This window comes from Pristiophorus japonicus, chromosome 19, assembly GCF_044704955.1.
Source record: "Pristiophorus japonicus isolate sPriJap1 chromosome 19, sPriJap1.hap1, whole genome shotgun sequence".
NCBI lineage: Eukaryota > Metazoa > Chordata > Chondrichthyes > Pristiophoridae > Pristiophorus > Pristiophorus japonicus.
Window position 1 is genome coordinate 93,106,894 of NC_091995.1, and position 20,637 is coordinate 93,127,530.

The 20,637-nt window shown below is 48.7% G+C and overlaps 1 protein-coding gene across 2 annotated transcripts; it reads right to left on the reverse strand.

The window, feature by feature from the left end:
- On the reverse strand, positions 1-14,818 carry LOC139230052 (ferritin heavy chain-like). 2 transcript variants are annotated; one of them, XM_070861821.1, is made up of 4 exons: positions 14,562-14,804; positions 8,970-9,116; positions 3,981-4,106; positions 1-2,640 (listed from the first exon to the last, which is right to left on the reverse strand). In XM_070861821.1, exons 1-4 carry the CDS (start codon positions 14,661-14,663, stop codon positions 2,488-2,490), a joined length of 528 nt encoding a protein of 175 aa, XP_070717922.1. In that variant the 5' UTR covers positions 14,664-14,804; the 3' UTR covers positions 1-2,487. The 2 variants fall into 2 exon arrangements, with proteins under 2 accessions (XP_070717922.1, XP_070717923.1); XM_070861822.1 differs by having other exon boundaries at positions 2,553-2,670; positions 14,562-14,818.
- Positions 14,819-20,637: the final 5,819 nt, after the last annotated feature.

The window sequence follows — 20,637 nt, forward strand, 5'->3', positions numbered from 1 at the left end:
GTTTGCTTTTATTGATAAATTCCTTGAATCACACATGATGGCCCTTTACGGCCTTCTGGACTCAACATCGAGTACAAACATTTCAGAGCGTAACCTCTGCCGATCTTTGACTCCCTCCCCCTCCCCCCCTCCCCAGAGCCTCTTTCTTTCATTCTTTGTCACTCCGTGTCTCTAATGGCAGTCGGTCATTATCCTGCCATTCACACCCTATCTTGACTAATGTTTTTCTAACTCCTGGCATTACCATTTGAATTTGGGCCATCATCCCGTTTGTCTCTCTAATCTCTCCTGCCTTCCCCCCCATCACCGACCTTCCCCGTTGTTCGTTCTTCCCCTTCCCCGTTCAGTGCTTGTTAAGAATCCGTTCTTTCCGAACACTCTCCAGTTCTGACGAAGGGTCATCGACCCGAAACGTTAACTCTGCTCCCTCCCGTCACGGATGCTGCCCTGACCCGCCGAGCATTTCCGGCATTTTCTGCTTTTTATTCCCGATTCCAGCGTCCGCAGTGTTTTGCTTTTGAACTGTCGGCAATAAGGGTTTCGTTCGCTGTTTGCAAGGCTGGTGATCTCTCACAGCGTGACAGCCCACGGTGTTTACACTGCGCCCGAGCAGCCTTGCCTTTCAAAAACATACACATCGTGCTACAGCTGGGCAAAAGCAGGAGGGAGGGAACCTTTCCGACTTCTGAGTTGGAGGCCCAGCAGCCGACTGTGGGGTGCGCGCTCTCACTCTGATCAGGTAAGCGGCTTGTCATTGACGCTTTGCTTTTCCACCTTTAAGCTTTTCGGTTTAGAAATGCAGGGTGTTCCAGAGCCCAGGAATTGAGCCGGAAGGAAGTCAAGGAGGATCCGGAGAGTCCGGGTGCCCCCCTGTCCCGAAGGCATGAAGGGTGGTAAACACCAACAAGGACGGGATGGCGTGTTGTATTTTCGATGTAATTCTACGGATGGGCACGAGGCCCAAAGTGAGGTGGGGCATCAAATGGGTGCAGTCATGTCCACGGCTTCCGGTCAGGTTACGAGTGAGCAGCAAGACCATAAGAAATAGGAGCAGGAGTCGGCCATTCGGCCCCTCGAGCCTGCTCCGCCATTCAATAAGATCATGGCTGATCTGATCCTGGCCTCAACTCCACTTGCCCGCCCGCTCCCCATAACCCTTCACTCCCTTATCATTCAAAAACCTGTCTGTCTCCGCCTTGAATATATTCAATGACCCAGCCCCCACAGCTCTCTGGGGCAGAGAATTCCACAGATTCACCACCCTCTGAGAGAAGAAATTCCTCCTCCTCTCAGGTTTAAATGGGCGACCCCTTATTCTGAAACGCTGTCCCCCAGTTCTAGATTCCCCCACGAGGGGAAACATCCTCTCAGCAGCTACCCTGTCCAGCCCCCTCAGAATCTCATACGTCTCATGACGCATGCATCTCCCGGTTTGACCCATGCCCGTGGGCTGTGGAAGCTCGGTTGTTGAGTATATTCAAGACCGAGAGCGATTAATTTCTGGACACTAAGCGGAATCGATTATTACGGAAAGGACAAGAAAGTGTAGTTGGGTTCGAAGATCAGCCATGATCTTATTCGGTGGGCAGAGTGGCCTACTCCTGCTCCTATTTCTTATATGTTCTTAATCTTTGGCAAAATTTCTTCTAATGAATCACTAGCCTCAACTATTCACTCAGTCCGATTTTAGGAATTTGTACGCTCTGCTGCTAAATTCTAAAAATGAGTCAATGAAAGCATTTATATAGTGGTGACGACCCAGCAATGGTCACTGCAAACTAAACCTGGGTGAGACCACACTTGCAGCACTGCGTACAGTTCTGGTCGCCATGTTATAAAAAGGATATCGAGGCACTGGCGAGGGTGCAGAGAAGATTTACAAGGATGATACCAGAAATGCGAGGGTGTACATATCAGGAAAGGATGAACAGGCTGGGTCTCTTTTCTCTTGAGAACAGAAGGCTGAGGGGTGACCTAATAGAGGTCTTTAAAATGATGAAAGGTTTTGATAGAGTGGATACAGAGAGAGTGTTTCCACTTGTGGGGAAGAGCATAACTAGAGGCCATCAATATAAGATAGTCACCGAGAAATCCAATGGGGAATTCAGGAGAAACTTCTTTACCCAGAGAGCGGTGAGAATGTGGAACTCGCTGCCACAGGGAGGGGTTGAGGCGAATAGTATCGATGTATTTAAGGGGAGGCTAGACAAGGATGTGAGGGAGAAGGGAATAGAGGGTTATGCGTGAAAGAGTTAGATGGGGAAAGACGGGAGGGGGCTCGAGTGGAGCATAAACACCGGCATGAACTGGTTGGGCCGAATGGACAGTTTCTGTGCCGTATATCCCGTGTAAATCGTGGTAAAGATTGTGAAGTTTTCTAACAGACACCAAACGTGAGAGAATTCTAAAGCTAGTCAATATTTGTTGAGGGGGCTGGTGAATTTTGGGTGAGAAAAGGTCAGAGGTGAAGTGCCGGTGTTGCCGAGACTACTCCATGCCCAAGGAGTGCTTGTTGAACATGTACTCGGCAATGCCATTCTGGGGGGCACCGAGGCGCTCCAGGTTGGTGATGTGGTCTCCAAGTTTCTTGATGCTCTTGACTTGCTTTTCCAAAAAGTGAGTCTCCAGAAAGCCACACAACTGGAGGGAAATGAAATCAGACGCTGTTTACTGTGAATAAACATAAGAAACATAAGCAGGAGTCGGCCATTTTGCCCCTCGAGCCTGCTCCGCCATTTAATAAGATCACGGCTGATCTGATCTTAGCTACTTTGAAACTGAGATATAAAGAAGGACTTGCATTTATATAGCACCTTTCGCGACCACCAGACGCCTCAAAGTGCAGTCACTGTTGTATTGTGGGAAACGCGGCAGCTGATTTGCGCACAGCAAGCTCCCACAAACAGCAATGAGATCATCTGTTTTTGTTATGTTGATTGAGGGATAAATATTGGCCCCAGGACACCGGGGATAACTCCCCTGCTCTTCTTCCAAATAGTGCCGCGGGATCTTTTACGTCCACCTGAGAGGGCAGACAGGGCCTCGGTTTAACGTCTCTTCTGAAAGACGGCACCTCCGACAGTGCGGCGCTCCCTCAGCACTGCACTGGGAGTGTCAGCCTAGATTTTTGTGCTCAAGTCCCTGGAGTGGGGACTTGAACCCACGACCTTCTGGCCCAGAGGCGAGAGTGCTGCCCACTGAGCCACGGCTGCCACATATAGTCGAGTTGTACAACACTGTTCATGGCTCCTATTGCGAGGACGAAAGAACAAAAGAAATAGGAGCAGGAGTGGGCCATTCGGCCCCTCGAGCCTCCGCCATTCATGGCTGATCTTCGACCTCAACTCCGCTTTCCCGCTTATCCCTTGATTCCCCGAGAGTCCAAAAATCTATCGATCTCGGCCTGGAATATACTCAACGACTGAGCCTCCACAGCCCTCTGGGGCAGAGAATTCCAAAGATTCACCACCCTCTGAGTGAAGAAATTCCTCCTCATCTCAGTCCTAAATGGCCGACCCCTTATCCTGAGACTGTGTGACCCCCTGGTTCTAGACTCCCCCAGCCCGGGGGAAACATCCACCCTGCATCTACCCTGTCAAGCCCCGTAAGAAGACTTCGGTGAGATCATCTCTCATTCTTCGAAGCTACATTCTTCTTTCTTACTGGGGTTTTATTTTCCTTTTCCTCCACCCATTCGCCCCCCCCAGGCGTCTCTGGGAGCGCTCCCGGCCCGGCTCTTTAGCTCGAGTGTTTCCCACCACAGCGCCCTAAGAGAGGAGTACAACGCCTCCCTTAGCGCTGTGCACCACCCCCCCCCCTTGACCCAGGGACCCAGCTGCCCAAACTTACCCACTTGAGGCGCAAATTGTTCCCGGGCGCTAACCTTTACCGCCCCGACGCCATTACCGCCCCGAAATCATCAAAGCCGAAAATCCCGCCCTCTGAGTTTCCCCCCCCGCCCCCCACCCCCGGATACTTACATGTGGGTCAGTTCTATCCTTGGACTGTTTGTACAGCTCCAGCAGGCTTTGGTTGATGTTCTTCTCCAATTGCAGAGCACACAGCATTGCCTGCAGACCATTGTCCCAGTCGTCTTGCTCTGGTTTCTAGAGGGAATAGCGTCGCCCGGTTAGTTCGGGTCAGGATCACATACAAAGGAAGCGTGACATTCAGAGGATTCCGTGGGATCTTGCTGCACTGCCATTATTAGATCGGTCTCTCATCCCATTTTTCCAGCTATGTTTTTTTTTGGGAGGGAGGAGGGGGGGGGGGGGACAGAGGTTGAGGCGATGGGCTGCAACGCTGAGCGAATGAAGACTTTTCCACTTTGCTCATAACTGGAGACAAACATCTCAAGTTACTGTCCAATGGGAATCAGAGAGAGCACAGAGCTCAACGACAACCTGTATTTATATAGCAGCTTTAACGTAGTGAAACGTCCCAACGCGTGTGTATTATAAGACAAAGCATTTGACACTGAGCCACACAAAGAGAAATTAGGGCAGGTAACCAAAAGCTTGGACAAAGACGTAGGTTTTAAGGAGCGTTTTAAGCGAGGAAAGAGAGGTGGAGAGGTTTAGAGAGGGAGTTCCAGAGCTTGGGGCCCAGGCAACAGAAGGCACGGCCACCGATGGTGGAGCGATTATAATCAGGGATAATCAGGAGGGCAGAATTAGAGGAGCGCAGACATCTTGGGGGGGGCATTGTGGGGCTGGAGGAGATTACAGAGATAGGGAGGGGCGAGGGCCATGGAGGGATTTTAAAATAAGGATGAGAATTTTGCAATGGAGGCGTTGCTTAACCGGAAGCTAATGTTGGTCAGTGAGCACAGGGGGTGATGGGTGAGCGGGACTTGGTGCGAGTTAGGACACTGGACAGCCGAGTTTTGGATCACCTCTACTTTACGTAGGGTAGAATGTGGGAGGCCAGCCAGGAGTGCGTTGGAATAGTCAAGTTTAGAGGTAACAAAGGCATGGATGAGGGTTTCAGCAGTGGATGAGCTGAGGCAAGGGCGGAGACGGGCGATGTTGCGGAGGTGGAAATAGGCGGTCTTAGTTATGCTTAGTGGATATGAGGTCGGAAGCTCATTTCAGGGTCAAATATGACACCAAGGTTGTGAACAGTCTGGTTCAGCCTCAGACAGGAGTTGGGGAGAGGAATGGAGTCAGTGGCTGGGAAAGGGAGTTTGTGGCGGGGACCGAAAACAATGGCTTCGGTCTTCCCAGTATTCAATAGGAGAAAATTGCTGCTCATCCAGAACTGGATGTCGGACAAGCAGTCTGACAATTTAAAGACCGTGGAGAGGTCGAGAGAAGGGATAATAGAAACATAAAAACATAGAAAATAGGTTCAGGAGTAGGCCATTCGGCCCTTTGAGCCTGCACCGCCATTCAATAAGATCATGGCTGATCATTCCCTCGGTACCCCTTTCCTGCTTTCTCTCCATACCCCTTGATCTCTTTAACCGTAAGGGCCATATCTAACTCCCTCTTGAATATATCCAATGAACCGGCATCAACAACTCTCTGCAGCAGGGAATTCCACAGGTTAACAACTCTCTGAGTAAAGAAGTTTCTCCTCATCTCAGTCCTAAATGGTCTACCCCTTATCCTAAGACTATGTCCTCTGGTTCTGGACTTCCCCAACATTGGGAACATTCTTTCCGCATCTAACCTGTCCAGTCCCGTCAGAATCTTATACGTTTATGAGATCCCCTCTCATCCTTCTAAACTCCAGTGAATAAATGCCCAGTTGATGCAGTCTCTCCTCATATGTCAGTCCAGCCATCCCTGGAATCAGTCTGGTGAACCTTCGCTGCACTCCCTCAATAGCAAGAATGTCCTTCCTCAGATTAGGGGACCAAAACTGAGCACAATATTCCAGGTGAGGCTTCACCAAGGCCCTGTACAACAGCAGTAAGACCTCCCTGCTCCTATACTCAAATTCCCTCGCTATGAAAGGCCAACATGCCATTTGCCTTCTTCACCGCCTGCTGTACCTGCATGCCGACTTTCAATGACTGATGAACCATGACACCCAGGTCTCGTTGCATCTTCCCTTTTCCTAATCTGCCGCCATTCAGATAATATTCTGCCTTCGTGTTTTTGCCCCCAATGAGGCAAGCGAGTCCCAGGAGGGCAGATAAAATGCTTCAAGGACACTCTCAAAGTCTCCTTGATAAAATGCAACATCCCTGCCGACTCTCTTGGGAATCCCTGGCCCAAGACCTGCTCAAAGTGGCAGAAAAGCATCAGGGAAGGCCCCGAACATCTCGAGTCTTGTCGCCGGGGAGCACGCGGAAGCCAAGAGCAAACAGCGGAAGGAGCGCACGGCAACCCAGGCACCCCCACCCACCCGTCCCTCCAACCACTGACTGCCCCACCCTGTGACCGAGACTGTAGGTCCCGCATTGGGCTCATCAGTCACCTGAGAACTCATTATTGGTGTGGAAGCAACTCATCCCCGACTCCGAGGGACTGGCTAACGAGAAGAGTGAGGGAGAGCTGGGTGTCGTCAGCGTACGTGTGGAGACTGACGCTGTGTTTCCGGATGATACATAAGAACATAAGAATTAGGAACAGGAGTAGGCCATCTAGCCCCTCGAGCCTGCTCCGCCATTCAACAAGATCATGGCTGATCTGGCCCTGGACTCAGCTCCACTTACCCGCCCGCTCCCCGTAACCCTTAATTCCCTTACTGGTTAAAAATCTATCGATCTGTGACTTGAATACATTCAATGAGCTAGCCTCAACTGCTTCCTTGGGCAGAGAATTCCACAGATTCACAACCCTCTGGGAGAAGAAATTCCTTCTCAACTCGGTTTTAAATTGGCTCCCCCGTATTTTGAGGCTGTGCCCCCTAGTTCTAGTCTCCCCGACCAGTGGAAACAACCTCTCTGCCTCTATCTTGTCTATCCCTTTCATGATTTTAAATGTTTCTATAAGATCACCCCTCATCCTTCTGAACTCCAACGAGTAAAGACCCAGTCTACTCAATCTATCATCATAAGGTAACCCCCTCATCTCCGGAATCAGCCTCGTGAATCGTCTCTGTACCCCCTCCAAGGCTAGTATATCCTTCCTTAAGTAAGGTGACCAAAACTGCACGCAGTACTCCAGGTGCGGCCTCACCAATACCCTGTACAGTTGCAGCAGGACCTCCCTGCTTTTGTACTCCATCCCTCTCGCAATGAAGGGGCAGCATGTGACTCCGGTAATGAGACACATCAGAGACAAGGCAAAGGCAAAACAGACAGAGCGCAGGAGTTGTGTTGTATCAACATGCTTATACCCCAAACTCAGAACGGCATTCCTTCTTGTTCTGGTGCGACATTTCCTTTATCAAACTTTAATCAGATTCAGTATCGAGTACTGGCTAGAGAGCAGTTTTGTTCGAGGAGTCTCCAAAAACTGGGTATAAGACAGCGTGAGTTAATAACTAATACAAACGCAAAATACCGCGGATGCTGGAATCTGAAATAAAAACAGAAAGAGCTGGAAATCTCAGCGGGTCAGGCAGCATCTGTGGAGAGAGAAACAGAGTTAATGTTTCGGGTCGGTGACCCTGCGTCAGAGCTGGAAAAGTTTGCAATGTAACCGATTCTAGAATCAGATGTAGAACCTGTTACATCTCAAACTTTTTCCAGTTCTGACGAAGGGTCAACGACCCGAAACGTTAAACATAGAAACATAGAAATTTACAGCGTAGAAGGAGGCCATTCCGGCCCATCGTGTCCACGCCGGCTGAAAAAGAGCCGCACGGCCCTCGGTCAGCAGCCCTAAAGGTTACATATAAAACTATGAACAATGACGGAAAGGCAAAGAGCACCCAGCCCAACCAGTCCGCCTCACACAACTGCGACACCCCTTATACTGAAACATTCTACACTCCACCCCAACTGGAGCCATGGCCTACTCCTGCTCCAAATTCTTATGTTCTTATCACAGGGTAACTGGTGCCTCCCCTCAGTGTCAGCCCACTCAGGGACCGTCCCTCAATCACAACCCACTCAGGGACCGTGCCTCAATCACAGCCCACTCAGGCACCGTGCCTCAATCACAGCCCACTCAGGGACCGTGCCTCAATCACAACCCACTCAGGGACCGTGCTTCAATCACAGCCCACTCAGGGACCGTCCCTCAATCACAGCCCACTCAGGGACTGTCCCCTCAATCACAACCCACTCAGGGACCGTCCCTCAATCACAACCCACTCAGGGACCGTGCCTCAATCACAGCCCACTCAGGCACCGTGCCTCAATCACAGCCCACTCAGGGACCGTGCCTCAATCACAACACACTCAGGGACCGTGCCTCAATCACAACACACTCAGGGACCGTGCCTCAATCACAACCCACTCAGGGACCGTGCTTCAATCACAGCCCACTCAGGGACCGTCCCTCAATCACAACCCACTCAGGGACCGTGCCTCAATCACAGCCCACTCAGGCACCGTGCCTCAATCACAACCCACTCAGGGACCGTGCTTCAATCACAGCCCACTCAGGGACCGTGCCTCAATCACAACCCACTCAGGGACCGTGCCTCAATCACAACCCACTCAGGGACCGTGCCTTAATCACAACCCACTCAGGGACCGTGCCTCAATCACAGCCCACTCAGGGACCGTCCCTCAATCACAACCCACTCAGGGACCGTGCTTCAATCACAGCCCACTCAGGGACCGTCCCTCAATCACAGCCCACTCAGGGACTGTCCCCTCAATCACAGCCCACTCAGGGACCGTCCCTCAATCACAGCCCACTCAGGGACTGTCCGCTCAATCACAACCCACTCAGGGACCGTGCCTCAATCACTCTGTTTCTCTCTCTGCAGATGCTGCCTGACCCGCTGAGGTGTCCAGTATTTTCTGACTAATAAGTATTTTGCTTTCGGCAATTCTGAAACACGTAGGTGGACTCTGGAGACGACATTCGTGCTGTAACAAAAGCACATTTCCACACACTAACCTTGATATCTTGCAGCGTGATGTTGCCGCCGCGCTGATTCTGGAAATCCATCAGATTCTCAGCTTGCTCACGCTCCTTGTACGACAGCTTCTTGAAGAACTTCACAAAGTTATCCAGGGCAACATCTCCTCGGTCAAAGTAATATGACTGCAAAATAGGGAGTAGGGGGTGGGGGGGGGGGGAATTAATGGAAAATTAACGTAGTGCGTTCCCTCAGTGGGATAACCTGCTTCCCAGAATAGAAAGACATGGAGAGAGCTGTAAAGATTCATATGGTACGGGCCGTGATAGAATCCTTGTAATCTCTATGCTTGTTCAAATTCTTTCTTTTAATAATAACTAATCATAATAACAATAACTTTTATTTATATTGCACCTTTAACGTAGCAAAACGTCTCAAGGCGCTTCACAGCAGTGTTACAAGACAAACCAGACAAATTTAACCCCCAAGCCACAAAAGAAGAAATTAAGGCAGTTTTGGATGACCTCAAGTTTACGTAGAATGTGGGAGGCCAGCCAGGAGTGTGTTGGAATAGTTAAGTCTAGAGGTAACAAAGGCACGGATGAGGGTTTCAGCAGCACATAAGATGAACTGACTTAGTAAAAAAATGTTAGGTTCCCTCAGACAGCTACAAAAAAAAATTGCATTTATATAGCGCCTTTCATGATCACCGGAAGTCTCAAGGCGCTTTACAGCCAATGAAGTACTTTTGGAGTGTAGTCACTGTTGTAATGTGGGAAACGCACTATGGCGGGTAAGTGGAACTGAGTCCACGGCCAGATCAGCCATGATCTTGTTGAATGGCGGAGCAGGCTCGAGGGGCTAGATGGCCTACTCCTGCTCCTAATTCTTATGTTCTTATGTAACGCGGCAGCCAATTTGCGCACAGCAAGCTCCCACAAACAGCAATGTGATAATGACCAGATAATCTGTTTTTGCTATGTTGATTGAGGGACAGACACTAGGGAGAACTCCCCTGCTCTTCTTCGAAATAGTGCCATGGGATCTTTTACATCTCATCGAAAGACGGCACCTCCGACAGTGCAGCACTCCCTCAGCTGGGAGTGTCAGCCCAAGAAAAAGTGCTATTTTCGATCGGGAATATTTCAGTAATGTCTTGGTTTGATGGCCAGCTAATGAATAAAACATCGAATCACAGAACGGTTACAGCACAGAAGGAGGCCATTTGGCCCGTCGAGCCCGTGCCGGCTCTCTGCAAGAGCACCTCAGCCAGTCCCACTCCCCCCGCTCTTTCCCCGTAGCCCTGCAATTGGGCTCTTGTCCAATTCTCTTAGATTGAAACAGCAATGATTATCGAGCTTTTGGAGTGGGTAATGAAACAGAAATGTTTCTGCTGCCACTGGTCGAGAGACGCTCCCCCCGTCAGATTCAATCAATTGTTCCCATCTTACAAACGCACACCCATCCCGAATCATTTCATATGAAAAGCAGTCAACCAAAAAGAGTTTGACATCCATTTCATTACTGGCAAGGCATTCTCCTTCAGGTGTGACAGGATGAACATGAGTGGAATTTAAAACAATGTAAAGACATGGTCCTAAGTGCACAACTAATCACCTGAAACTTTGGCGATAGTTTCGACTACTTTAGGAGTGAGCTGCGGAGACAGTGATAAAGGAGAAAAGTTTGTTCGTAAAGTAAAGTTGCTGTAAGCAGAAGAAGATGTGGGTTGATTATTTCAGGCAGTGTTTAATGTCTCATCCAAAAGACGGCACCTCTGACAGTGCGGCGCTCCCTCAACTATTTTGTTGCAAAGTTTCATACAAGTGCCCCCTGATTAAAGGGGGGAGGGGGGCACTAAAACTCTACAGACTTAAACAAATTGAACTTGAGACAGTAAACTTAAATCAAATTAACATTTGGTTGCCGGGGGTGATGATGCACTCCAGTCCCTCCGGCGCCCACCTCTCGCGGAAGGCCGCGAGCGTACCGGTGGACACCGCGTGCTCCATCTCCAGGGACACCCCTGGCCCGGATGTAACTGCGGAAGAGAGGCAGGCACGGCGGTCCCTCAGCACTGCACCGGGAGCGTCCGCCTAGACTTATGTGCTCAAGCCTCTAGGGTGGGGTCTCGCACCCACAACCTTCTGACTCGGAGGCTACGGCTGGCACTGATAAAAAGTTTCTTCCGAAAATAAAGTTGTTACAAGCAGAACAAGATTATCTCAGGCAGTGTTGCCTTGCGGAGCTGCAGGTGGGCTCAGCCTTTGGGTTGCTTGGAAACGTCTCGACGACCCAACGGCCCCCCTCGCTGAGGGAGGGGTAGGTCCCAGAACTTGCCGTCTCTCTTGAATTCGGTGCGGGTGAAGGGTGCGACTCTGTGGGAAATTGAAGATTTTTCCCCAAGAATTTGGTGCTTTCCGGCTATGGCTAGTGTAATAGGAAGCACTCAACAGACCGTGGATAATGATCGTGAAGGGAATAAGACAGTGTTCTAAATCGCAGTTTATTTCAATTAAATAAGTTAGGCAGGACCAAGGGGCACAAATGTAAGTTGTACAGGGGGCGAGATCGAGGTTAGATGTGAGGAGGTGGTTCTATCCCCAGAGAACAGTAGACCTCGGGAACAAGTTGCCGTTTCATGTGGGTGGATGCAGTCACTGAAGCCCTTCAAGTGAAAACTGGATTTGTTTCCGGCTGTGGGGAAGATCGTCTCTTACAGAAGGTGGGTACTGCAGGGAATTTAATGGCCAGCGTGACCTCCTGGACTAGTTTCGATCGCCCAGATGAGTCGGAGAGAAATATCCCAGACTTTTTATCCCCAAATTGGCCTGGGTTTATTCATCTGTTTTTCCCCCTCCCTGCGGGAGATGACATGGTTTGAGGTGGGGTGGAGTGTCTATGTTGTAGTGCGCGGGGGAATCGCGATTGTGTCACAGGCTCGAATGACCAGACGGGCTTTCCCTGTCCGCCACTGTTCGTATGTTCAGATGTATTTCGATGACCCCCCTCGGCACACTGAATCCCTGGCTATGCGCCGATCAAATCACAGGCAGGGAAACGGCATACAGAGGCTTAGAAATGGCAGCTGACTCCACTGACGCAGCATGAAGCCCCCCCAGCAGTTTCGAGCACCATGGAGGAAGACTTGCTCTGATCGTTATGTTTGGCGACAACAGCAAGAAGTCCCGTGTGTCGGTATTTACACTCAGAAATACAGGTGCAGCGTCAAGAAATCTGGAGTTCCGGAATCCGTAACTCGATCGGCGGCAGGGTCGTCCGGAATCCGTAAAATGTTCCGGGATCCGGACCCGACGAGCCTGCCGAACTCTGGGCCACGCCTGGCTGCCGCTGCCCTTGCCTCGGGGCCTCCTCGCCTGCCCGCCCGACGCCTCCCTTGGCGGGGACCCCGCCCGATGACCACCTCCTTGGCGGGCCGGCCGACATTCCGAAATCCGGAAATACCCAAACCTGGGCTGGGGTTTTTCCGGATTCGTGACGCCAGAAAGCAAATGAAAAGTCCGGAAAAGCTCGGAATCCTGTTCCGGCCTCGGTCCCAAGGGTTCCAGATTTTAGGCGCTGCACCTTAGAACCAGCAGATTTTCATTGATTTTACCAGTTCTTCTTAGGCAGTCCCTCGGAGTCGAGGAGAACTTCCCGGTTACTGCGCATAATAACTAGATCATTCTTCCCCCCCCCCCCACCTGTTTACGAACTGACACGATTTGCTCACAACATTACACGACCTGCTAACAGATGACGTTTTGCTCACTGCTCAGTCATTCTTTTGGGAAAATTAATCTATAAACATTTTCTGACAACAGAGGGTGGCTTGAGATTGATTACACAATGCGGAAATTTATCGACGGAATAATCAGATTGGCTTTGAGGTGGATATCGGTCATCAGAGAGACATTTTTTTCAGTGTACCATTGTAGCGAAAAATAAAATTTGTAGGTATACGCCCCCAGTGTCAACTGAGGCTCAGTGGACAGCACCCTCGCCTCGGAGTCAGAAGGTCGTGGGTTCAAGTCCCACTCCAGGGACTTAAGCACAAAATAAATCTAGGCTGACACTCCCAGTGCAGTGCTGAGGGAGCGCCGCACTGTTGGAGGTGCCGTCTTTCGGATGAGACGTTAAACTGAGACCCCATCTGCTCTCTCAGGTGGATGTAAAAGATCCCATGGCACTATTGTGAAGAAGAGCAGGAGAGTTATCCCCGGTGTCCTGGGGCCAATATTTATCCCTCAATCAACATAACAAAAAAACGATTATCTAATCATTGTCACATTGCTGTTTGTGGGAGCTTGCTGTACGCACATTGGCTGCTGTGTTTCCCACATTACAACAGTGATTCCACTCCAAAAGTACTTCATTGGCTGTAAAGCGCTTTGAGATGTCCGGTGGCTGTGAAAGGCGCTATATAAATGCAAGTCTTTCTTTCTTTATAAATCGGTATGCTGCACTTTATAATCGCATTTACTTTTTTTGCTGAAAATGCAGAGATAAAATGTACCCCATGTTTTGTGGCTTCACATAAACACCAAAGGGGAGAACTTCTAACCAGCAAAACTCATGTGTGACCATTTAACACACTCATACCATATTCCCTATGTACCATTTTTACACAGGCGATGTCTGACATTAGCCACCGTGTAAAACAGTGCACACAAGAATATAGTCCGAGAACATTAAACAGCTTTACGTGAACTTTGACGATCAGAAGTGCTACTCCCAGATATTATTAATCCCAGAACTAGTCAATCTGGTCGATAACCACAGTCACCACATGAAAAGGACTGGGAAATCATTATTTCTCATACTTACCTAAATTTAATCTAGTCAGTAACAAAAATGTTTTCCTGCAAGACATCAAAAAAGAAAATGACCTTTTGACAAGACCTACAAGAATTCATTAGTACTCAGGTTCCTGGCTACAAGACATTGGCTTCAGGTATGACACAGGCCATAAAAAATAAGCAAACCAAGCACTAGGGTTTATTTCTAGAGGGATAGAATTGAATAGTAGGGAAGTTATGCTAAACCTGTATCAAACCTTGGTTAGACCACACTTGCAGCACTGCGTACAGTTCTGGTCGCCATATTATAAAAAGGATATAGAGGCACTGGAGGGGGTGCAGAGAAGATTTACAAGGATGATACCAGAAATGCGAGGGTATACATATCAGGAAAGGATGAACAGGCTGGGTCTCTTTTCTCTTGAAAAAAGAAGGTTGAGGGGTGACCTAATAGAGGTATTTAAAATGATGAAGGGTTTTGATAGAGTGGATACAGAGAGAGTGTTTCCACTTGTGGGGACGAGCATAACTAGAGGCCATCAATATAAGATAGTCACCGAGAAATCCAATGGGGAATTCAGGAGAAACTTCTTTACCCAGAGAGCGGTGAGAATGTGGAACTCGCTGCCACAGGGAGGGGTTGAGGCGAATAGTATCGATGCATTTAAGGGGAGGCTGGACAAGGATATGAGGGAGAAGGGAATAGAGGGTTATGCTGATAGATTTAGATGAGGAAAGACGGGAGGAGGCTCGAGTGGAGTATAAACGCCGGCACGGACTGGTTGGGCCGGATGGCCTGTTTCTGGGCCGTATATCCTGGGTAAAACTCACCATGGAGAGGTAAACGTAGGAGGCATAGAGCTCCATGTTGATCATGCGGTTGACGGCAGTCTCGTTGTCCTTGTGGTAGTTCAAACGCAGATTATGGTCCATCCTGAGTGGGTTTTTGACGGGCAGTAAAATAACTGATGGTTAAAAAAACAACTTCTGACGGCAGAAGATCTGAGCAAGGGTTGCTGGTGAGAGGCAGCAACAGGCAGCAGTCTGAAACACGTATCACAGGTGCACCTGTATTTATACTGCTCAGGCACAGCCTGGCTCTAACCAAGTTGCAGCGTGCTCTGTGAGTGGCAGCTCTCTCGACGGATGGGGCAGCTGCTTTGCCTCGGCTGATGACAGATGCACGAGATGGGGTGATGGCGCCAGAGTTTGGAAAGATTGACAAGTCTGGTTGGCTGCTCGCTGGACTGTCGATGCTGTCGAATATCATCAGCACACCTTCCGAGTGAAGAATCTCATTTCCTTCTTATCTCAGTCGGATATTAGGCAGGAAATGAATTTTCTGGTGAAGTCAGCAGAAATAACACCTAGGAATCTTGTGCTGCCTATCTTAACAGAGCTACCGACCTGTTTATTTTAACGGGTAGACGCCGCCACTAAAATAGTGGGCAGAGGAACTTCATGCCAGGGTACTCGGCCATCGTCCATTTGTATCACAAGATGAGGAAGGCCATTTGGCCCATGAGACCTTAAACCGAGGCCCCGTCTGCTCTCTCAGGTGGACGTAAAAGATCCCGTGGTGCTATTTTGAAGAAGAGCAGGGGGCGTTCTCCCCGGTGTCCTGGGGCCAATATTTATCCCTCAATCAACATCACTAAAAACAGATTATCTGGGTCATTATCACATTGCTGTGTGTGGGAGCTTGCTGTGCGCAAATTGGCTGCCGCGTTTCCCACATTACAACAGTGACTGCACTATAAAAGTACTTCATTGGCTGTGAAGCGCTTTGAGACGTCCAGCGGTCGTGAAAGGCGCTATATAAATGTAAGTCTTTCTCTTACTTCGCCCATCCAGTAAGACCTTAAATTCCGCCATTGCAGCCTATCCTTAAATAAGTTTGGGATTTTTGCCCCGATGACTCTATCTGGGAATCCATTCCGTATGAGCGGACATCCTAAATTTGCCTTTTACAAGTTTGAGCCTATGGTCCCCTTGTCCTGCTCGTACACTTTGAATACAAGACATTTTCTGCTTTTACCTTTTCCAGACTGTTAATTAGCTTATTTACCTCTACAAGAGGGAAAACTTTTTTTATGCAACGAGTGGTTAGGATTTGGAATGCTAAATACTTGGAGGAGGAAATAATTGCAGAGATATGGAGAAAGTGCGAGGGTAGTCGGACTAACAGTTGCTCTTTGGAATAGCCGGTGCAGACTCGATGGGCCGAATGGCCTCCTTCTGTGCTGTACGATTCTATGATTCTACAAGATCACCTCGCCGGAGTCTCCTTTGAAGGGTGAAACACACAAGTTTCTTCAATCTTTCCTCAAAACCTGGTTGCCTGATAGTATGTTACTGCCCCTTAGCTCCTCTCTGCACTGCCACCAGTGTCTTGTATATCTATCTGCCTTGTGTCTCAGCAATCAGTACTGGAGCCGGTACACAAGGTGTGTTATAAGCAGGAGAACATTAAACGATAGCACGGGCCCAGCCCACACTGTGCGATATGTGCGCACGCTAGCTCCGTGCAGCAGAGCAGGTCTCCAGCTGTCCTGGTTAACCCTTGCCGCTGGACCAAGACCTCGCTCTGTCAAGCCCGTGTGGTGGCTGGTGTGCAACGGTCACCCCACGTTAAAAACATCCACGCACAGGCATCTTCCACCCCCTCAATTGGAGTTCAGGACTGGAACATCAGGTCCTTCATCGAAACACCTGTTAACACGTGGAAGCAAGTCATCCTCGTTCAAGGGACCGCCTATGATGTTGATAAGCAGATCACTGTACAATTTGATCATGCCATGTAGTGGAGTATTTAAAATAAACACTAACACCAGGTCTGGGTTCGAAGATTCAAGTAGTCTTTATTTTGCACCAGTGGGGAGCCTGCCTGCTGGTTGTCAGTAGCTAGGCCGCTCCTATGATACAAAGTTCTAAGCAACCTTTTATACGCTTAATGATGCATGTCAGCATCCTGCATGGCCCCCTTATGCTGTTTAATTGGCCCAAAGCCTGCGTGCACAATTGCTGATTGACCAATTCCCTGTCGTGTCACACAATCATTGGCCTATGTCTCACACCAGATGGAGTTTTTCCAACGTGCTACCTCTGACCCCTTGCCCTGTTTAGCTGCCTCTCTGGGCCTCCTGTGGTTCAACAGTTTGTCCTCAGTGGTTACACAGCTTGTAAAGCTGACCACCACAAAAGCCCTTTTTAGTTCCGAGACCCATTCATAACCCTTTAATTATAACAGAGCTCGACAGCCCCACTTCACCATGAGTAGCATTGTTTTGGCGATATAATTCAACATTCTGTTAGCATGAGCCCAGGAATGTCCAATCTGCGGGAAGATACTGGGCCTGAAATTCCGGTGTCACTGGGTGCGGACAGAGTGCGTATGGACCCGGCGAGGCCTCGCAAAAGCCCGTTCTTGGGGAGGCGCGATGCACATACGCCGAAAACCGGATTTTCCGATCTGTCATGATTTCTCCGTACAGATCCTGCACAGCCCCGGGAGAGAGACATCCATGTTGGAGAGATTGGGCTATTTGCTCAACTCATGCCCAGTGAATGTCCTTCAAACTCTTATGTCTGGTAAAAGCAGGCGCGTAGCTTACTTTTACCAGCGTAACACTTTAAAAACATATAAAAATAAAATTTTAAAACTGATTTTTATATTAAAATCCCTGTCCATTAAGGTAAGTTTATTTTTAACCCTATTAAAAAACATTTTTTTTTAAAATCAAAAATATATCTTTTTTCTGAAAACATTTAATTATAATTAATTTCAAATATGTGAGGTGTTTTTATTTATTTATTATGCTATGTTTCGGTGTTTTAGGGGGTTATTCTCATTGATAATAATGGGAGTCCATACAAACGGAGTTCCCATTTTTATCAATGAGAATGTTGCATAGTGATTGGTGCTCCAGGCCCATGTGACTCCAGCATGTCCGTACGTACCTGAAAGGCATCTCCCCATGCGCTGCGCGGCGAATCTCGGCCTCCGACCAGAATCCTACGTTCCTCCGGGACCACCAGGTTTTTCTCGGGTCGGAGGCGTTGGTACGAAGGAAGCCTCCGACCTCAATTTTCCCCCTCGCTGAGTTAGAAAGGGAGAATCCGGAGAATACAGCATGAGGAAGGAGAAACACACAGCAGAATGCAAATCTATTTAATATACATTTTACACAGGATTACACGGGATATACGGCCCAGAAACAGGCCATTCGGCCCAACCAGTCCGTGCCGGCGTTTATGTTCCACTCGAGCCTCTTCCCGTCTTTCCTCATCTAAATCTATCAGCATAACCCTCTATTCCCTTCTCCCCCATATGCTTGTCTCCCCTTAAATACATCGATACTATTCGCCTCAACTCCACCCTGTGGCAGCGAGTTCCACATTCTCACCGCTCTCTGGGTAAAGAAGTTTCTTCTGAATTCCCCATTGGATTTCTTGGTGACTATCTTATATTGATGGCCTCTAGTTATGCTCTTCCCCACAAGTGGAAACATTATCTCTGCATCCACTCTATCAAAACCTTTCAGAATTTTAAAGACCTTTATTAGGTCACCTCCTCAGCCTTCTCTTATCAAGAGAAAAGAGACCCAGCCTGTTCATCCTATCACTGATATGTGTACCCTCGCATTTCTGGTATCATCCTTGTCAATCTTCAGTGCCTCTATATCCTTTTTGACTTTGGGGCTCAGCGGAGGGCCCAGGGGCAGCACGGGCCCAGCCCACACTGTGCGATATGTGAGCACACTAGGTCTGTGCAGCAGAGCAGGTCTCCAGTCGTCCTGGTTAACCCTTGCCACTGGACCAAGACCTCGCTCTGTCAAGCCCCGTGTGGTGGCTGGTGTGCAACGGCCACCCCACGTTAAAAAAATCCACCCACAGGCATCTTCCACCCTTCAGGATGTAATTCGGGACCTGGAATATTAGTTCAGGATCTGGAACATTGGAACACCTGTGAACTCGTCCCTTTTTGTCGTGGGAGCAAGTCATCCTCGATACCAGGGACCGCCTATCATGATGATGATCATCATTTTTATATTATGGCGACCAGAACTGTACTCAGTGCTCCGAGTGTGGTCTAACCAAGGTTCGATACAGGGTTAGCATAACTTCCCGACTTTTCAACTCAATCCATCTGGAAATAAACCCGAGTGCTTGGTTTGCTTTTTTAAGGCCTTGTTAACCTGTGTCACTACTCTCTCAATTTAAAAAAAAATTGAGTTCAAAACTTTAATATCTAAACATTATCGAACCATAATAATCAAGAAAAGCTATTAATCTGCACGAGCTTTGCATTCGACTTTTTAAGATTTTTTTCAACCTAAAGTAAGTCGGAGGAAGTTAAAAAAAACAAGTAATGGTGCAACCAGTGATTAGTCAATCAAATTTAGCTCCGAGCTATCAGCCTGCCCGTTTCCTTCTCATCGAATGATTTGATGCTTTTAGATGGAGCTTTTATCTGACTAATTAATTTTTTTAAAGTCAGCATTATCGCATGTTCCAACACAGCCTACAGCACAGCGGTACAATTTAATCTCGTGACATCCTGCCCCGCCCATTAAAACAGCCAGTTCCTCCCCCTTTCCCCGTAGCCCTTCAATTTACGGGTATTTACTTTCAGACACTTATCCAACTCCCTTTTGAAAGGCAAGATTGAGTCTGCCTCCACCACCCTCTCAGGCAGCGCACTCCAGATCCTAACCACTCGCTGCGTAAACATTTCTTTTCCCTCATGTCGCCTTTGGAGCTTCTGCCAATCGCCTTAAATCTGTGTCCACTGGTTCTCGACCCTTCCCCCAATGGGAACAGTTTCTCTCCATCTACCCTGTCTGGAGCCCTCGTGATTTTGCATTTATATAGCCCCTTTCAAGGCGTCCCAAAGTGCTTTACAGCCAATGAAGTACTTTTCGAAGTGCAGTCACTGTTGTTATTTGGGGAACGCGGCAGCCAAATTGCACACACAGCAAGCTCCCACAAATAGCAATGTGATAATTAATCTGTCCTTACTACACAGTACAAATGCACACAAGGCCCATACTTGAGAGAAAGTCACTCTGTGACCAGTAACCTTTATTAGCCAACACTGAAGTGATGAAGGTGGGTGGAGTTTCCCCTTTTATACCTGAAAGACCAGGTTAGGAGTGTCTCCCACAAGTTCACCACCTAGTGGTCAGTGTTCTCACAGTGTACAACTTAGGTCAGTTTATACATGGGTTACAATGACAGTTAAATACATGACAATAATGACCCAGATAATCTGTTTTCTTGTGATGTTGGTTGAGAGATAAATATTGGCCACAGGATACCGGGGAGAATTTCCCTGCTCGTCTTCGAAATAATGACCCTGGGAATTTTTACATCCACCTGAGAGAGCAGGCGGGGCCTCGGTTTAACGTCTCACCCGAAAGACAGCACCTCTGACAGTGCAGCACTCCCTCAGCGCTGCACTGCGAGTGTCAGCTTAGATTTTATGTGCTCGAGTGCCTGGAGTGGGACTTGAACCCACAACCTTCTGACTCATAGAGACGAGAGTGTTGCCCACTGAGCCACTGGGTTTTATGCGGTTGTCATTCTTATTTTCAAATCTCCTCCAGCCTTGCAAGCCCCCAGAGATGTCTGTGCTCCTCTAATTCTGCCCTCTTGAGCATTCCTGGCTATAATTGCTCAACCATCGGTGGCCGTGCCTTCTGTTGCCTAGGCCCCAAGCTCTGGGTTGTGGGTTCGAGTCCTGAGCGAGATGTTAAACCGAGGCCCCATCTGACCTCTCAAGTGGATGTAAAAGATTCCGCGGCCACTATTTCAAAGAAGAGCATGGGAGGTGTCCTGGGGCCAATATTTATCCCTCAACCAACATAACTAAAAGAAGATTATCTGGGTCATTATCAGATTGCTG